Genomic DNA, 19,447 nt, shown 5'->3' with positions numbered 1-19,447 from the left:
AAGAAAAGAAAACAAGATCAGCAGGATTTGGGAGGACACCCCTAAGCCTGTTTGCTGCTTATGGTTTGCAGAGAGCTAAACGGCTCACCAGGTCCTGGAGTTGTCCATTGGCTTCGGCTTTTTCAAAGTAGGCCACGATATTAGTTGCACATTTCAATAGAACAAAATGCGACCTGTTCTTCCCAGAAGCGGAGATGTCATGACAGGAAATTACTCAGGTTAAGGTTTGATGGCTACTGTGTTCACAGTGCTGTCACTCTCAGCTGACCCGAGCAAGGTGGGCTGATAAGCATGCTGGTGTTTCGTGTACCCAGGTTAAATCACTGGTAAAGCCCAAAGTAAGCCAGCAGAGCAGTGCTGCTCGAAGTACTGGTCTTTGATGAAACACGGAGTTTGCGTGGCTTCCTTCATCGACAGTCTTGCTACAAAAAAACAAAACAAAACAAAAAAACAGCAGCTGAAATAAATAGTGCTTTTCGTGATGTCATTGATTTACATTCTGGCACAAGATTCTGGTCTCATCAAACACTGGTAGTGATCAGCTCCTGGCCAAGGGTGGCCAGTCTGTGTACCACCCTTTGAGTAACACTGATGTACAACAGGGGCTGCTCCTCAGTGGTTAGTATTACCAAGATCGTTACACGCCAAGGCAGTAACGCCACTGAAAGATCTGAATGGCCCACCTGTTACTGGTGCCCTTGCTGTTACTCTGTGAGGGGGGGATACCTTGCCTTTCCCTCCTCTCTGCCTATTCCTCATGGACCTGCCCAAACCCTCACTTTCACGTTTAGTTTGCGTTCCTTATTTCTGTAGAGATAGGAGAAATCTTTTATTCTATAAATACGTATGATAAAGCTCTTGCATGACTGATAAAATATTTTTATTTTTCTCTCAAATTTTATAACAGCATGTTGAATGTAGCAGGTGGAAGGGTGGTTTAGCGGCATTTACATGGGGGCCCAGTAGGTCAGCAGAGACCATTGCAGCCCCCAGTAAAACCACCCATGAAAGAACAAGCAACTTTCTCCATAGAGAACCCGGTAACTGTGGCCTTAGTTACTGTCTTTTCTCGCTCTGGTTTCAGCTGAGTGACTGCTTCCGCGGAGTGGTGTTTGATAGCGTTGAGACCCTCTTTGCTCGGAACCCGGCTATGGCTCTCCTCTGCCTGCTGAAGGCCATCGGCAACCGGGAGCACATTTACGTAATCAACATGGCCCAGGATTACACAGTCATGAAGGCCCAAGAGAAAGCCAAAAAGGAGCAAGAAGGTAAGGCCCCGTACTCTTCTGGGCTGCCCTTCCCAAGCCCTAACAGCCCTTTCAACAGAGCCTTACACTTTTTGAAATGCTTCTCCACCACGTTGAGCCACTGTGCAGATGAAACTATTACATCTGCCATGTCATCGGTGCTCACCTCCGCCCTGTAAGGTGACCAGAAGTTCTTATTTCTACTTTGCACCTGAGGGAACTGAGGTGCGGCTGACCTGTCGGGAGACTACAGGACAGGGAATGGACCCAGCCAGCTCTTCTTGTAACAGACATGTTTCCCTTCCCCCTAATATCACACTGCATCCCTTCTCATCTTCCCTGTAATCACAACCAACCCATGGGGGACACATCACAAGTCCCATCCTGACTCAGGTGACTGATTAGCTTGTTGGTTTTGTTTAAGGGGACTGTACATTTCCTGCAAACACTGGAAGTGCTGATAAACTTGACAAAACAGCTTCTACATCTTAACCTCCTGTGTCCCATGCACTGCAGCCAACATTCTGTACACTTGAAATGTCTCTAAATGGCACTGTGGGTTATTTAATCCTTAGAGTAACCCTCTGGGGATCATTGTCCCCCTTTTACAGACAAGGAAAAGGAGGCTCAGAGACATCAACAGTGTAAGATCACACAGCAAATTAGTAAGGTCTTTATAACTCTGAAACCTTGCTTTTTCCTGTCATTACAACAGTAGCATGAAAAAAATTTCAGTGGTTGAAAATTACACACACACACACACACACACACACACACACACATTCAGAGTAATGTTAGCTTGAGTTCCCAATTTAGTCATAAGCAGACCTAGCAAATTTTGGTCCCCAAGGGAGGAGGTGACACTTTCCTCGGGAGGCAGACTCCTGCTCTGGCCTCAGCTCGGTGACATGACTGCCCTTCCTTACTTGGCCTTACCTCTCTTCTGAAAAATCCAAGCAAATCATAGTGCTTTTTCATTAAGGAAATAATTACAAACTTGAGCTCTCTTACTTCTTAAACAGAACTTAAAGACTGCTTCCTTACATTCTCATCCAGAGAAAAATTAGGAAGAAAATCCCTGGCAGTGTTCCAGCCTACGACTTCCTGCTTTTCCAGAAAGCTTATGTCCCCGTTACCATCAACTTGAAATAAAGTATCTCTTTTCAATTTTTCATTTACTTGTGGATTGAGGTTTTTCACCATTGCATTATGGGCTCCTCTCCCTGAAATCTTCTGCATTTGAAAAAAGTCCCAAGGCAGCATCCAGTAACAATATTATTATATTCAAATCTAATTTTTATTGAACACTTATGAATTTGCCAGGCACGGGCCTAGATGCTTTAGAGGGTTGCCTATATGATCCCCATGGTAGCCTGTGGAGGAAGAACCCTGATTCTTATCTGTTCCTAGCCCTTGGTAAGTGTGAGAGAAGGATCTTCAGATACACATCTCCAAGCCCAAAGCACAGGCCTACAAGAAGTGGAAGTTGTAGAAAAGAATCTGAGAGCCTTTGTGCTGGGCATGACCATGCTTCTGGACCTGGAATCTGTAGGGTGTGGAAAATGGTTTCCCTTGGTCTGCAAATGGTTCTGTCACCCTGAGCACTCTGGAGACATATGTTTGTAGTGTATGAAGTTCGTGGGTGCTATATTACTTCCCAATCACTGTGGTAGCAAATTACAGACTGGATGCCTCCAAATAACACAGACTTGCTGTCTTACATTTCTGGAAGTCAGAAGTCCTTAAAGCGGGGTGTCCACAGGGCTCTGTTTCATTGAAGGCTCCAGGGAGAGAATCCATTTCCTTACCTTCTCAAGCTTCTAGAGGCCACTTGCATTTCTCAGCTCATGGTCCCTACTTCACAGCATTCTGACCTCTGCTTCCATTGCCATATCTCCTTCTCTGACCCTGACCCTCCTGCACCCCTCTTATAAGGACCTTTGTGATTATACTGGGCCCACTCGGATAATTCGGGACAGTCTCCCAGTGCAAAGTCCTTAACTTAATCACACCTGCAAAATCCTTTCCCCCACACCAGGTAGCATATTCACAGTTCTGGAGATTAGAACATGGACATCTTTGGAACTACTATTCAGTCTAGCACAGATGGAGACCAGTTTTGGAACTGTGTGAGTGAAGGAAGGCCCACCACAGATCAAGAATGTCCCCGCAGCACCAGAGCCGCCCTTGCCCTGGCGTAGACCCTCCATAGCAAGTGTGGGCTGCGAGCTGAGCCACTGAGGGCCCTACAGCCAAGGCTGGTGAGTGAGTCACTTTCCTCTCTCTGTTCCCTCCACAGAGAGCAAACGCAGGGAGGCACTTCAGAAAGAGAAGGAGCGTCTCCAAAATATGGATGAGGAAGAATATGATGCCATGACAGAGGAGGAGAAAATCATGTTCAATCGAGAGGTTCGGCAGGCCCTCCGGGAAAGGAAGAAGAGGTCAGAATCAAGGGGTAGTCAGGCTGGAAGTGGTTCCCCCCGGGAGTAACACACAGCCCATCCTGGGGACTGGGATCACCTTCCGGGGGAGCAGCATGACCAAGGGAGACACAGGAGGGTCACCTTCTGGGGAGCAGCGTGACCAAGGGAGACACAGGAGGATCACCTTCCGGTGGAGCAGTGAGACCAAGGGAGACAGGAAGATGACCTGTTAAGAGCAGGAAAACACCTTGACCATCAAGGGGACTGGTTGCTGCAGCCTTTCAGGGTTTCTTTCATTGTCCTCCCCGTCCTTCTCTCTGGAGGACATCTGACACTAGAGGGAAGGTTGTATGATATAATGGCAGGAGACTTCTGGCCCCTCTGTTCTCCCAGGGCTCCCACAATCTTCTCCTGACAACTGCCCCCTAGGTGTGGCTCATCAGCCTCTGTGCTCAGGTGTCCACAGCTGGTGACTGAGGGGCCACTCTCTTGACATAAGCTTAATGGTCGCTCCCCAGAACTCAGTCATTTCTCCTTCCCCAGCCATTATCTTGGCCTTTTGTGGTGTTATCTGTGCCCTGAGTTCTGACCACCTCTCCCACTTGATCCTCGGCCTGGACAGTTCACCAGAGACCCTGGGCAGTCTCTCAGCCACTTTCTGTGCCCATCACTGGGAACCACACAGGAAAGACTGAATCCCCTCCACACCACATGGGCCCCAGGAGACTCAAGCTATCTCAGATAGCAGTAGAATATATGTCCTTTCTGCCCTCAGACCTTCAAACGTGCTGAGAGAGGAGGGTATATTGCTTACCCTCCATAGAATTCCACACATTGGCAAAGCCAAGATACTTGCCCTACCGTAGAGGGACATAGTCTCTTTCCACCTCCAGACTCCTCCAACTGACCCCAAAAGAGCTTTTATGCCCTCTCTGCCCCCATAGTATGCCCTCATTTCTTCATCTGCCTGGTCTCTTGTAAAAATGCCCAGGGGGCGCTGCCTGGTGGCTGGGTCTCAGTTAAACATCTGACTTCAGCCCAGGTCATGATCTCACAGTTCATGAGTTTGAGCCCTGCATCAGGTTCTATGCTGTCAGCACAAAGCCAGCTTCGGATCCTCTCTCCCCGTCTCTCTCTGCCCCTCCCCCCCCTCTCAAAAATAAACATTTAAATAAATAAATAAATAAATAAATAAATAAACAAACAAACAAACAAACCCAGTCCTCCAGAGGTATAAAAATACTAGCTTTGGGATTCCAAAGGAATCTCTTTTCTTTCTCATCCAGGTCATTGCTTTCAGGAATTTATTTCATAGTGGACTTGGAAAATATAAATCTGATCCTCAAAGCTCAGCAATGACTTGTTTGTGTGAGACACACACACACACACACACACACACACACACACACACACACACACACCTAGTAATGATGAGTTGGCTACAGTGGATGATAGAGAATCACAGCAACCAGGAGCAACCAGGGATTCCTAGAAATGAAAACAGATGGGTTTTGTACTTTCAGAAATGCTGTCCCCTCCACTTTTGTTTATATTTGGTGTCCCAGCCTTGGTGCCCCTTCTGCCACTGGCAACAGGGCAGGCCCAGCTGAATCCATAGCAGGAAGGGACAGAGAAAAGAAAGGAATGTGGCTTTCAGATCCACCACCATGGCTCCAAGCTAGCCATTAGGAACTGCTATTTATTTATTTTTTATTTATTTTTTATTTTTTTTTTAACATTTATTTATTTTTGAGACAGAGAGAGACAGAGCATGAACGGGGGAGGGTCAGAGAGAGGGAGACACAGAATCTGAAACAGGCTCCAGGCTCTGAGCTGTCAGCACAGAGCCCGACGCGGGGCTCGAACCCACGGACCGTGAGATCATGACCTGAGCCGAAGTCGACCGCTTAACCGACTGAGCCACCCAGGCGCCCCAGGGACTGCTATTTAAAACACCATTTCTTGAGACATCTGAGTGGCTCAGTCAGTGAAGCATCAGACTTCGACTCGAGTCATAATCTCATGGCTCATGAGTTCAATCGCTGCTTCAGGCTCTGTGCTAACAGCTCAGAGCCTAGAGCCTGCTTCGGATCCCGTGTCTCCCTCTCTCTCTGCCCCTCCCCCACTCACACTCTGTCTCTCTGTCTCTCAAAAGTGAATAAACGTTAAAAAATAAATAAATAAAACACTGTTTCTGTTCTAATGTTGTCTGAACATTAGATGTAACAAGTATAGGAAGCTGAACCACATCTGAACTGATATCAGAACAATCTTTGCAACTTACTTTTTGAAAACTGCTAACATCAAGCTATTTTCAGCCCTTGCCTTGCTCTCCTATGAAAGAAGATTGATATACAGATTGAGAGTTCCTCTTAGTTGAGTTTGAATCAACTCAGTTTTGCTGAATGACTTTTCAGAGACCCTACTTTCTTTCTTTCCTTTCTTCCCTTCTTCCCTCCCTCCCTGTCTTTCCTCCTTCCTTCCTTCCTTTCTTCCTTCCTTCCTTCCTTCCTTCCTTCCTTCCTTCCTATTTACCCACATTATTTACCCACAATTCTTTACCTGCATTTCATTCTTCTTATGCCCGAGAAAGCTCTGCCCATGTCCCTCCACTGGACACTCCCAGTTAGGGGGAGTGGACAGGAGAGGCTCTAAACTCTGTTTTCTCTGCTTGGTTTGATGAAGGGAGCTGGAGAGGCTGGCAAGGGAGATGCATGAAAAGAAGTTACAGCAGGAGCTTGAGCGGCAAAAGGAAGAAGATGAGCTAAAACGGAAGGTCAAAAGGCCAAAGCAAGGACCAGTAAAGGAGGAACCTCCCACAAAGAAATCTCAAACAGCAAACCGGCAGGTAACAACCCTCTCTTGCTCCTTAGCAAGAAGCAGAACAGAGAGAGCATACATTGTAACCAGCCCATCAATCCAGTACTTTCCCTTCCACAAAATTGACCTGATACTGTTTGGATTTTGCAGTGGAGCAGAAAGTAGGAGGGAAGGGGCCAACATTTGTCACAGGCTGATTGTGTGCCAGGATCCCTGGCTGCCCTTTATGTAATTCTGTCATTTTGGCCTCCCTCCCACCCTGTGAGGTTCAGAGCCATGAACCCTGCCTGGGGTTGAAAGAGACAAAGTCGTGGGTATCAGACCTCCCCCAATTACATCTGACCACAGTCATTGTACTTTCCACTGTACCCCGCCCTCCCCGTAAGTCCCCTGGATGGTGCTGAATGGGCTGGTATTCACAGTTTGCCTCAGTAAGCCACAAAGTCAGTAGAGCCCCGGTGTTCAACCAACAGCTTATCTTGACAATGGTCAAGGAAGGCACTGCAACATAAGCTTGTCCTTGCAGACAACTAGTGATAGTTTACCAGCCTGCCAAGCTTAGCAGTCACATCTCTGGGGCCATGACCCAGGAAGGCAGAACAGCCAACACAGCACCAAGGGTGGTGCTCACAGACCGGGAGGGTAGCTAGCCAGCTGGTGGTCACAGTGACTATTTCAGCACTGGATGCTCTGAGGGTGAAGCTAAAGCCAGACAAGCCAGACTCCCAGACAAGATGCAGACTGGTCCCAGTAGATGAGCAAGGCACAGTGACCACATCTGAGCAGACACAAGGGCAGAGGAATTAGGCTTCAGTGGCCACAGTCAGGTAGAGCTCAGGAAGGAGCAGGGTCTGAGCATGCAGAAACGGCCCAGGCTTGGGAGCAGAACCAAGCACAAGAAGCAAGAAGGCCTGGACTCTCCGCTGTGCCTGGCCTCCGGCTGCTCTGTGTTGGGCTCCTGCAACCTTCCAAGGGCAAGCCTTCCCTGCCCCTCTCTGGCCGCTCCTTCCACACAAAGTCCTCTGCCTGAAATCTGTTGTCCGGACAGAACTTTCAGTGTCTTGGCAGTGACTCTACTGACAGTGGAGAAAGACACAGTAGTAGCCAAGCCCCTCCCCTCCATACTCAACTAGGTGAGTGACCCCTCCAGGGGATCAGCTCTACCCAGCACTGACCTCCTAGCTGCGTTGGAGATGAGACAGAGGAGTGGTACGGTGAGGCGCTGAGGCAAGGGGGAAGCCAGCCCAGCGAGCCTGCCTCCGAGCCCAGCTTTATGGAGGAGGCGCACTTTCAGCAGGAAAGGGGGTTCTGGGCTGCTCTGCAGGCAGTGAACATTCGGCTAGACTTCATGTCATCAAAGAATGAACAAAAAACCTCTGGGGCCTCCCCAAGGATTCCATCCAGAGGGAAAGAAAATCAGAGCCCACAAAGCAAGTTTAAAAGGGCAGGAGAAAAAGAATGAAGTTGGTTTCTCTAGGCCAGGTTAGTTAAATAAATAGGCATTTTTTAAAAGCCAGGGCACAGCCAAATTCTTAAACTCCTGTTTGTTCCCCACGAAGGACCGTGGAGAGGATATTTTAACAAGGACCCCCCAAGATGACACAGACACAGACATAGCCCCTGGGTCTATAAGAGGCACCTGGGGCTCTGTGAGGCCTTCTTTCAAAACACAATATCCTCTTACTCTCATTTATGCCGTTGTTCTCCAGTAAAGAAATGTTTTGAGCATGTTTTATGTGTTTTGCCTCCTAGATTCCTACTTTTTCCAAACTAGATGTCAAGATGGATGCAGTAGAAAGGAAAGTATCCATCAGGGAGCAGTTAACCGAGAAGGAGGAACTGACAAAGAAGAGAAGGAACCAACTGGCAGACCCTCACATGGTTGGGTCTCCCCTTGTCCAGGAGCCAGAGGACAGTGAGGGGGACCTCCTGAAGGATGCTGACAAGCACCTGGCCCACAAGTTTAAGACCTATGAGCTGACTCTCAAGGATGTTCAGAACATCCTCATGTACTGGGACCGGAAGCAAGGCATTCTGCTGCAACACATGGGCACCGAGGACATACCCCACGAGGCTGATGACCAGCGCCAGGTTCCTTCGGGTGGGCGCCGAGGCCGCAAGGACCGGGAGAGGGAGCGTGCAGAGAAGGAGAGAGCTGAGAAGGAGCGCCAGGAGCGGGAGAAGGCTGAGAGGGAGCGTCTGGAGAAGCTCCGGGCTCTGGAGGAGCGGAGCGATGGAGGAGAGGCTGATGGGGAGGAGGACCATGAGGGGAAGAAGGATCTAGGCGTGCCATTAATAAACATCCAGACACCTGACATGGAAGGCTTGAACTGGAAGCAGGCCCTGGACAATGACAGGCTTCCCAAAGGGGATCAGGTACAGACTCTTTTCCAGGATGCAGATGTAATGAATGGGGTAGCAGGTATTGTACTAATTACCATTAAGGTGTTTCTTTCTGTATCCCCTTAATTCCGTTAATCTCTGATTAATCCCTTGGATATAAGACAACAATGGCTAAAAGGACCTATTTCTAGGTGAAAATCCATAGAAAGCTCCACAGATCTAAATTACTCTATCCGACCTCATAAAAAACTGTCTATAGGGTTGATTTTTAATATCGATAATACTGGTGTTGCAGGCTAGCAAGGTAGGTACGCTGTAGGGTGGAGCAAGAGGCTCAACTACTTTAAAATCTTGTTCCCACAAGTTCTTATAGTGACAGAAATCAGACTATTTATCAGATAGCCTTTGGCCCTAGAAAATATTGCATATCCAGAAGCCTCTTGGGTAATGGTTTGAAGGAGACGGTTACTATAGCCTTTTGTCTGAGGAAGAACTTCTGTAAAGCACCAGAAAGCAAATAGTTTAGGCTGCGGGTCATCCAGTCTCTGTCACAACCACCACCAACATATAAATCAATGATTTTGTTCCAATACAACTTCATTTACAAAAGCAGGTAGCAGGCCAGACTTGAGCAGGGGGACACAGTTTGCTGATCTCTGGTTTCGTCTATAAGAAATTAGACACAACCTTAACAAGGAGAGAACAGAGCCTGGGAGGAATGTATGGCAGGTAAGGGCTAATGGGAGGACACGGGTAATTCCGCAAGGGGGCACATTAGGGTGTGGTTTGGCCCCACAGCAGCAGGCCAGGTGGGCCAAAGGGCAGAAGACCGTTGGAGGACACAACACCACTGGTTTTACAGTTCCGCCTCCACTCAGCCTTAGATAAGGCATCATGGCCGTTTTTCCCCTAGAATTATGTTTTTTTAAAAAAGAACATCTTCTCATCTTGCTTTGTGCTCCAGTACTATAGCCAAGATGATCTGCCTGCCTTTTTGTTTTCTCTCCACACTCCAAGCCACAGGTTAGACTGTTGGTTATAAAGTTCTTTAACCCTGGCTCTATTAATTTAACAATTGGTGCAAACTGTTCATTCCTTTCCCTCGCAGACATTCAAACCCTGGGAGTTAACGCTAGCTAAGCACTAGGTCTTTAACCACCTGCCCTGCAGGTTAGAAACCCAGGATTCCATGAAGACTGTTGCCTGCTTGGCCTAATAGCCCATTTGGTCCACAGAACGGGTGCTCTGGTGGGCTGTAACACCATTGTGATGATGACAAATCTAGAGATAGCATGCTTATTCTGAGGTGCTCCATGCTGAGAAGGAAGTTGCTGCTAAATTTTAAAGGCATCTGCTCTGGAAGATGCTCCTTCAGTATATATATATGAGAGCAGAAGGGGAGAATGCTGTAGGAATGAATGTTCTCTTTGGTTTCTTTTTGACTTCTCTCTTCCTTCCCATCCTTTACCCCATTCCCAGAACCTTGGCTTTTTTTTTTCTTTGCCATATTTGACCTGCTCTGACCCTATCTTTCAGCATTAGAAGGAAAGAACATTTAAAGGTGAAAGAACAATTAACACGGGATCTGAAAACAGATGGAACAACTCTGTACTATAGACATCAGAGCCTTAAGAGCCAGTCTCTAAAACATAGTTTTGAGTGCCTACTATGTGCTAGGCCCTGTGCTATATTGTCCTGGTTCTTGTCCCAGTGGAGTTTATGTAACATCCAGCTGCAGAGACAGACACGGAAGGGTGACAAGGGCCATGATGAGAGAGGTATAGGGAGCGTGCAGCCACAGCAAGTGCCCCAGCCTGGTCTAGGGGTGTGGGGATCTAGAAAAACCTACACAGCTGTGTCAGAGGTCTTTCACACCCCTCCCCTGACAGATGCGCATAGCAGGGGCATCTCCCAAGAATGTTGAGGAAAAGACAGGAGGGTCTGAACCACCCTGTGCTCACTCAGGGAGGAGCTGGGGGAACCCTACCCTGTGCATAGGAAATTAACCATGGGCTTTTCCTTTAGATCCTGGACATCTTGGGTCTGGGTTCCTCTGGCCCACCCATCCCACCTCCAGCCTTATTCTCAATCATCTCCCACCCCCTGAAGCGGCTGCCTCCGGCCACAACAGAAATCCTGAAGCATTTTGTGTTTGTAATGCCACCACCTGAAGAGCTCTCCCTGCAGGAGGAGAAAAGAGAAGGGGAAGCAGAACCAGAGCTTTCAAGCACTGTGAGCTCTGCAAAGGTAAGGAGCAAGCCAGCTGCTTGCCCTCCTGACCTTGGCAGGAATTCAGATGGGCAGACAGAGGCCACTTTCCACATGGTCAAAAATTGAGTACAGCGTTGGCTGTCACGCTCACTGATGTGTTTGCCTTTGACTCATCAGGGATCCTGCCTGGGGACCCCGCATGAGCCTCTCTCAAAATGGCTCATTCTCATCTTCCACCCTTTCCAGCCCCCGTGGGATGGTCTAGGGAACTTGTTGAATTGCTCTGAAGCTTATGTGTGAGAAACAATTAAGCAAGACCAGCTCTTTTAGAAAAAAGATATTAGAATGTATTGGGAAGCTAAGGTAGTTCACACAGGGCATGAGAATACAAGAATCAACAGACACGAATTAAGGGAAGACACAGCACTAGAAAAAGGACAGATTACCAAAGAATTTATCAAGGGAAGATTAGATATTTTGGTAAACTCACTTTTTATCTCTTTATTGACACAAGGCGGTAAAATTAATTCCAGCTGGGTTAAAAATATAAGCAATCTGAGGGCACCTCAGCTCATTCGGTTGAGTATCTGACCCTTGATTTCAGCTCAGGTCATTATCTCACTGTGAGTTTGAACCTAGCATCGAGCTTCATGCTGACAGCATGGAGCCTGCTTGGGATTCTCTCTCTCTCTTTCTCTCTCTCTGCCCCTCCCCTACTCTCTCTCTCTGTCTCTCAAAATAAATCAATGAGCCTTTAAAAAATTCAAAATATAAGCAATCCAAATGAAATCATATAAAAGTAAAAGAAAATAGATATGTAATTAATAGAATAAATCACAAAGGAAAAATAGATTTGACCAATAATATGCAGAAGGTATATATATTAAGAACTATAGATGGGCTTTTTATTCCCAGAGGAGTGTGGTGGCCCCAAATTTGAATCTCTCCACACAGCCTCCTACAAAACATACACCCCAGCAAGAATAATAAAATCACCTGGGGGTGCCTGGTTGGGGGGGCTCAGTCAGTTGAGCATCCGACTTCCACCCAGGTCATGATCTCGCGGTTCATGAGATTAAGCCCCACATCAGGCTCGGTGCTGACAGCTCAGAGCCTAGAGCCTGCTTCAGATTCTGTGTCTCCCTCTCTCTCTTCCCCTTCCCAGCTCATGCTCTGTCTCTCTCTCAAAAAAATAAATAAATAAGTAAATAACAACATTTAAATAAATAAATAAAATCACTTATAGGCTCTGCCTAAGGCTCAGTTAGGTGAAGAGACTGCCCCAAACTGCTATTTACAAATAAGAAACTGTCATCTGAGGGACACCTGGATGGCTCAGTCAGTTGAGCATCTGACTTCAGGTCATAATCTCACAGTTCGTGAGTTCAAGCCCCATATCTGGCTTGCTGCTGTCAGTGAGGAGCCAGCTTTGGATCCTCTGTCCCTCTCTCTCTGCCCCCTCCTCTCTCTCTCTCTCTCTCTCTCTCTCTTTCTCTTTCTCTCAAAAATAAATAAACATTTAGGAAAAAAAGAAATCATCACCTGAGATCAGCAGCATGCATAGGCAGGACTTTCTAGAACAGAATCCAAATAAAAAAGATTAAAAAATTGCCAACATCAGAGGTGACTATGACACCAAACTCTTTCCTTAAAATGAGCCACAAACAGAAAAAGATTAAGCATTCTTTAACTTACCATTTTAGGAGGAACTCTAGTTCATCCCCAATTAGCAGAAGAAAGTTCTTCATTCTGGAAGAATGGCAACTAAAACTATAAAAAGAAGAGTAGAATTAGAAAAACACAGGGCGCCTAGGGGGCTCAGTCAGTTAAGCGTCCAACTTCGGCTCAGGTCATGATCTCACGGATCATGAGTTTGAGGCCCGCATTGAGCTCTCTGCTGTCAATGCAGAGCCTACTTCTGACCCTCCGTTCCCCGCCCCCCTCGGCTCCTCCCCAGCTCTTGCACACATGCTCTCTTTCTCTCTCTCAAGAATAAACTTTTTTTAAAAAAGAAAGAAAAACACTATTCTGTTATCCCCAGAAAAGTATTAATTGAGGAGCACCAACTTATACAAAACAAAAAGCAGTACTTTGTTGGGGAACAAGATGCGCACCGCGAGCCCAGAGCATCATCCCACAGGTGACTAGCCAGCTGCAAAAGGAAAAGCCCACTTTACCGTGGCCACGTCTGGCGGGCAGCACTCCAGCCACATGAACACACTGCATCTGTAATCATGGGTCGACATGGCATTTTGTCCCTCATTATGATGGAGTGTGATATATACCGCATCCTCTATGAATCAAATCAAGCTTTGAAGCCTAATTTTTGTCTTACAAAAAATACAGGGAATAAAGGAATAAGTGAAATGACCCTCTAAGAATAGTCAGAAAATTTCAGAGTTTGGAATATTCTATCAGAACACGGGTCTGGTCTGTCCCAAAATCAATGTGATTGGGAGGAGATGAGGGGTGTGGAGTAAAAGGTACTAAGAAAACACAACAAAATGCATATGGGAGCATATCCCCTGCAGCTTCAAGCTTTCTCTAGGCTTTGGCCTCCTCCTCGGGGAATGGGATGCCAGGAAAAGCTCTGGACTCCTCCCCAGCCTACTCCTCTTCTCTGCTCGGATAGTTGGCTGGGCCCTCCCCTGCTCTAGGCAGCCACCAGCATCCTGGACCTGCAGCGCGGCCATCCCAGACAGCAGGCATGTTGTAGTTGTCTCTGTTCATGTGTATGCAGATGAGTATTTAAGACCTCGTGCTTGTTCTTAATCAAGGCGCAGGAGGAGCAGACCACCTCCTCCAAGGGGAGCAGACAGAAACTGAAAGAAAAGGCAGATCAGGTCCGAGACACTCAGAAGGACAAACGTCGCATGGCCTTCAGCAGGAAGGTCTTTGCTGGGGCAACGTCTGGAGCCATTGCCCCCCTGTCAGACACGGAGCAGAACAGCTTCTCTGGGCAGTTGTCTCAGGAGAAGTTTACCAGGTGGGCCTCTGGACCACCCGGGGGTGGTAGTTTTGAAGCCCAAATAGAGGGTGTGGCTGACACAGTGCCCGAGGGGAGAAGGGCCGTCCTGCCTGCGGGACTCTCTGCGTGATTGTGCCCAACCCTGGCAAGCGGGGACACCTCCCAGGCAGCTGTCCTGCCTGCTCCTGCCCCAGAGGAAGCCTTCTCTCTTTAAAAGCCCCATGGTCGTTGGCAGGCTGAACCATTTCCGGTGGATCGTGCCAGCCAACGGTGAGGTGACCTTACGAATACACTTCTCTTCTGCTGACCTTGGGAACTTTGACCAGACATTTAACTTTGAGATCCTTGGGACTCACCGCCAGTACCAGCTTTACTGCCGAGGCGTGTGCAGTTACCCGTACATCTGCCAAGACCCAAAGTAAGTCCGTTGTACTTTGAAAGAGAGAGTTGACAGAAACACTTCCGTTTTCCCACGTGGCACTTTGAGCAAGGTAGCTCTCCCTACCAATGTGGGCCTGGGTTTGCCAGCTGTACTGGGCATCAGTGTCTTGGACACTTACAAAGCCGCAGGAATGTCATATGCCATGAAACTGAGCTATGGAGCACGTCAGTAGATGTCAGGCTGGCAAAATGTCCTCCTCTGGTGAGTTAGTTGGCTTATTTAACTACTGAGCTAATTTAGGCAGATTCGGTATGTACCATCAGACTTTTTCTCCTGTAATATCACTAAATGTGTGAAAGTCCACAAGCGGACTTTTATTCTGAGCTATCAAACACCACTGCGCCCCTTATGCACAACATAAGCTACCAAACACCACTGCGCCCCTTATGCACAACATAAAGTCACCTGGCTGAGCAAGCTAGTGACACAACCCCTCTAGGAGAAGAGGCCTTTTATAGCTTGTCCACCAGGAAGACGTTTTTTGCAACTCTCGCCAGGAGGCCACACTGGACAAGGAACTCAGAAGCTAGCTAATGTCCAGAACTAGTTTTCCATAGGGGTTGTTTTTGTAGCCAGGCACCCTAGAACAGGAAGTCTAGCTCAGCTCTATCATCAGCCCCTCATTATTGAAGACTCCACTGGGAATCTTTTTTCTCAAGTTCAAACCATTCTATCATCCCAGGGATGGTGGGAGGGAGGGAACAGGACCAAAGGCTCAACTCAGGTCCTCAAATTAAGAATCATTCTGTCTCCAGACACCTGAACCCTTTGCTGAACAGGGAATATTGGGTTCATGTAAACATCAAGTGGAGACATCGAACTTCCACTCAGAGAGCCTCTCTTCCTCTCTTCTTCCTTTGTGTTCAGAGTGGTATTTCCTGAGCGGAAGACAGACATGAAGACAAATGAGGTCATCTTTAAGAAGTATATTATGAGCATGGAGAAGTTTTATTTCGGGCCACTGCTTTGTGGAAAATCAAGAGATAAGTAAGTGTTCCATTATTTCAAAACAGATTTCAGACTCCAAGTTGGACTCCTGAATAATAGTGCAAAGCAGGATTGCCATGTGGATGTAGTTTTTATAAGGCTGCCCCAGTTAGCCCTGAGCCACAAATCAGGAGAACTGGGTTCTTGTGCCCCGAGTTCCTACTAAGCACCCAGATGAATGTGGACACCATCTTCCCAGATGGAAAATCCCAGAGGAGGACCAGTTTTGTTGGAGAAAGGGTAGGATCAAGAGTTGACTTTGCGATATGTTGTTTGAGATGCTTAGGAAGTATAGCTAGTAGCCACAGAAAGCAAGGAATAAGCTCTGTGGTTTTTGTTCTCAGAGGACATCCGTGGGATTCAACAACATGGAGACCATAGGGGCCTTAGCAAGGGTCCTTTTAGGGATTTCTGAGGATGAAACCCAAGCAAAGTGAGTTGAGGAGTCAGTGGCTGGTAAAAGGAGGGAGATGGAGTGTGAATATAGTTCTTTGGAAAGCTTGACTGTGAAGAAAGAGAGGCAGTCAAGGATGAGAGGGAGACATGGAGTCCAGGGAACACTGCTCACACACTGTTGTTCTTATGATGTTGGGATGCCAAGAGGACACAGGGAGGAAGAGGTCAGAGTTTTGAGAGAAAGTAAGGGCCATCAGTGGTACAGCTCCCTGAGACTACACAGTGGGATACAGAGATGCTGTTCTTGCCAGGAAGAGGGGCCACCACCTCCTACTAGGAGAGAGGAAGGCAGATGGCTTCAGGTGCAGATTTGGTCGAAACAGTGAGAAGGTTCCCATGCAACCATCTATTTTCTCCATGACACATTTTCAAGGTCATCCCTAACAGGGAGGGAAGTGGAGGGAAGATAAAATTGTTGAGAAAATGTAGAGCAGATTAAAGAGTTTTTGTGGAAAGCTGGGGAGGTAGAATACTAGAGAAACAGATTAAAGTTGTCAGGCAAAATTGGGTGCCCCAGGTGAGGATGATGGCCATACATTTCTAGTGAGACCAGTTTGTTCGGTCACATACAAACTTCCCATTGTGTAGGCAGGGAGGTTAAGACCAAAACTGGACCCAGTTCTAGCCACGTCTTAATTCAGTCTAGCATTGATTGTGATAAGTAGAGAATGTTTGTGTTTTCACTGACTTGGTGCAACTAATGAGCCCTCTTTGTTCTCCAGTCCCTTAATACCCGGAGTTTATTTCCTAAGAGGCTGGACCAGAAAGCCCAGATGAGGAGGGTTGGCTGACAATGGAGTGGATCTTCAAGGCCCAATAGAAGGGTTTCAGAGAGAGACGGAGGGGGGTCAGGTTGATGGACATGATGTACAAAGCAGCCAAGGTCAGAAATCAGGGAAATTATGGCCATTCAGAGAGGCATGTGTTCTGGCAGTGGTGGAACCAACCAGAATTTGGGGCCAGACAGCGCTGGTCCAGAAGGAGAGGATTACAGTGGCCCAGAAACAAGGTCCGGTACAATCGGTTATTATTTATTTATTTTCTTAAATCTTGCTGAGCCTCAATGTTCTCATCTGCAAAATGGGAAAATAATAGCACCCACCCACAGATTTGTGAAATTGAACTGGATAATACACATGAGACTTAGCACAGTGCTGGATGGTGGCGGTGACCGGTTAGATATGAAGGTCACCCCCGCTTTGGTGTTGACACTGAGAAAATTCTGTCTCTATGACCCTGACTTGGTCTCTGCCATTTGCTCTCCTTCCTTCCTTTATCACTGTCTATCCCAAAAGCTTTTCAGACTGTTTCTGGGCAGCAGTGAAGAGTATGGTGATTCTGTTTTCCTAACCTGTGCTCTGACCTCTGATGATGAGCATCTTCATTGGCATTCCTTGTACCTTCTGTGATTCCTTTTCTGTTCAGTGCCATTAATTGAGCAGCTTCTAATGCCAACAGTTCTCAACTCTGTGGAGAGACACGAAGGAACAGAAACAGCCTTATACGAACCACACCAAATGAATGCACGTCACAACAGTAGCATCTTGTACAGGTCTAGGAGAAGGAGGTAAAGGAGGTCATCTCTAAGACAGATGTGAAATAATAAGTTACTCAAAGGTTCATGCCTCCTGGGAAGATAAGCCCTGGGAAGGTTAGAGCTGCCTGGTTCTGTTAGAGTTCTTTGCCGTGATAGCTGCCACTGCATTTAATACTCATAGAAATCCTAACAAGTATTATCTTCCCCTCTTAGAGATGAGGAGACCAAGGCTTGCAGGGAGAGGGGTCAGGTCATAGCCACGAGTCTCCACAAGTGCACAGCTTGTGTTCTTAGCTGCCACGCTACTGCCTCAGTGAACCATACTACCCTTTGTACACCCCACAATCTCCTTTTCCACCTGAACTCTCAGTCAGTGCTCACATCCACATCCCTAATTCTTTTTTATAATGTTTATTTTGAGAGAGAGAGAGAGAGAGAAAGCAAGTAGGGGAGCGGCAGAGAGAGAGGGAGACAGAATCATAAGCAGGATCTGTGCTTTCATCGTGCATGAGCTTGAACTCATGAACTGTGAGATGGTGACCTGAGCCAAAATCAAGGGTCAGACACTTAACCGACTTAGCCACCCAGGCGCCCCCTCCCCCCCGCCACATCCTTAATTCTTGTTCATTTACAGGTACAAGTCATCCTTGTTCCCAGGCAACATGGAAACATTGACAATCCTGAACAATTCACCAATGGTTGCAGAGGTGTTCTTCTGCTTTCAGAATGATGTCAAAGCAAACACCTACTTCCTGGAGCCCATCAACATGATTCTGAAACCCAATGAGAAGCAGGTACTGTCACCTGGAAACAAATCCACCAGGGCAAGTCTTTCTTGGGAAATTTGACACCTTGCTGTTCTCAGCATAAATGTATTTTGTTTTGACTCTTCCTTTAGATGCTGAACATATGGGCCTACCCTACTGCAGTTGGTGTCTTTGACGACTGCATTGTCTGCTGCATCAAGGAGAACCCAGAGCCAGCGGTCTTCAAATTAAGCTGCCAAGGGGTCCGCCCAGAACTAGAGCTGGAACCCAGGCAATTGCATTTTGATCGGCTCTTGCTGCACAGGTCAGAATTCTGGATGATACGAGGACTGCAGTGGAATTTAAAGAACATTTAGTTTTAGGGCAACCAACTCATCCCGATTTTCTCAGGACTTTTCTAGTTTTAGCACTGAAAGTCTGCTTCCTGGGAAACTTCTAGTCCTGTGCAAGCCAAAAGGGTTAATAATCCTATTCAGTTCACAAATTAACTTGATTTCAGTGGGGTTCAGGAAGCACCCCCATTCCCAATATCAATTGCCAAGCTGTGTGCATATTTGCAGTTTTCTCAGAAGGAGGTCTCACTTTTTTCCAGGTTCTCTAAGCAGTCCATTACCCTAAAAGGTTAGGAATCCTTGGTCTAGAAATTGGAGCATAAAGAGAGAATACTAGACCAAAACTGGAACTTAACATATTCATTCACTGGCTTCATATTATTCTAAATAGAATGTTTACTTCTGGGGCTACTAGAAGAGAATATTGTTATGATATGTATCCTATCCTGCATTCCTTGATTGTTAACACCAGGTCCCATTACCTGATAAACACTGGTTAGTGAACTAAGCAAGGATTGAAATAACCAGAAGTGCTTTTTCTGACCCGCCATAATAAATCAGAATCATTTGAAACTGACAAAATTTCTTTTGGTCCCTGCAGAAAAGAATCCAAGGTAGTTCTTCTCCGTAACGTCACACCCCTGCCCGTGGCCTGGCGGGTCACCAGCCTGGAGCACCTGGGCGATGACTTCACTGTGTCCACCATGCAGGGGACCATCCCCCCCAAGGCTGAGTATAGCCTTCAGGTGCACTTCCTGCCCTCCAAACCTGTCAACATCAAGAGGGTGATCCGGTTGGAGGTGAGGCTTCACTTATCTTCAGACTTGGTCATCAAATGTGTACATATTGGGTTCCCTGATAGACACACATACACACACCCACACACAACCACAGCCAGGTTTCCCTCTTACATG

General features: G+C 47.1%; 1 protein-coding gene and 1 long non-coding RNA gene across 6 annotated transcripts in view; one reads left to right on the top strand and one right to left on the bottom strand.

Moving 5' to 3' along the window:
• The window catches only part of HYDIN (HYDIN axonemal central pair apparatus protein), a 429,838-nt gene that overhangs the window by 334,636 nt on the left and 75,755 nt on the right, over positions 1–19,447 (top strand). For all 5 annotated transcript variants that reach the window (XM_047836101.1, XM_047836099.1, XM_047836098.1 and 2 more), the window contains 11 exons: positions 1,085–1,268; positions 3,547–3,688; positions 6,356–6,518; positions 8,243–8,866; positions 10,859–11,080; positions 13,822–14,030; positions 14,248–14,430; positions 15,322–15,441; positions 18,069–18,228; positions 18,333–18,505; positions 19,135–19,333. In XM_047836101.1, the coding sequence (XP_047692057.1) occupies positions 1,085–1,268; positions 3,547–3,688; positions 6,356–6,518; positions 8,243–8,866; positions 10,859–11,080; positions 13,822–14,030; positions 14,248–14,430; positions 15,322–15,441; positions 18,069–18,228; positions 18,333–18,505; positions 19,135–19,333 (2,379 nt within the window). The remainder of the gene's footprint in view (positions 1–1,084; positions 1,269–3,546; positions 3,689–6,355; positions 6,519–8,242; positions 8,867–10,858; positions 11,081–13,821; positions 14,031–14,247; positions 14,431–15,321; positions 15,442–18,068; positions 18,229–18,332; positions 18,506–19,134; positions 19,334–19,447) is intronic.
• On the bottom strand, positions 35–12,816 carry LOC125153195 (uncharacterized). The gene is made up of 3 exons (XR_007147428.1): positions 12,740–12,816; positions 6,233–6,368; positions 35–422 (listed from the first exon to the last, which is right to left on the bottom strand). It is a non-coding gene; the product is annotated as an uncharacterized LOC125153195 (long non-coding RNA).

This window comes from Prionailurus viverrinus, chromosome E2 (assembly GCF_022837055.1).
Source record: "Prionailurus viverrinus isolate Anna chromosome E2, UM_Priviv_1.0, whole genome shotgun sequence".
Classification (NCBI taxonomy): Eukaryota; Metazoa; Chordata; class Mammalia; order Carnivora; family Felidae; genus Prionailurus; species Prionailurus viverrinus.
The sequence above is the reverse complement of the archived record's forward strand: the minus strand, read 5'-3'. Positions and strand labels throughout refer to the sequence as shown.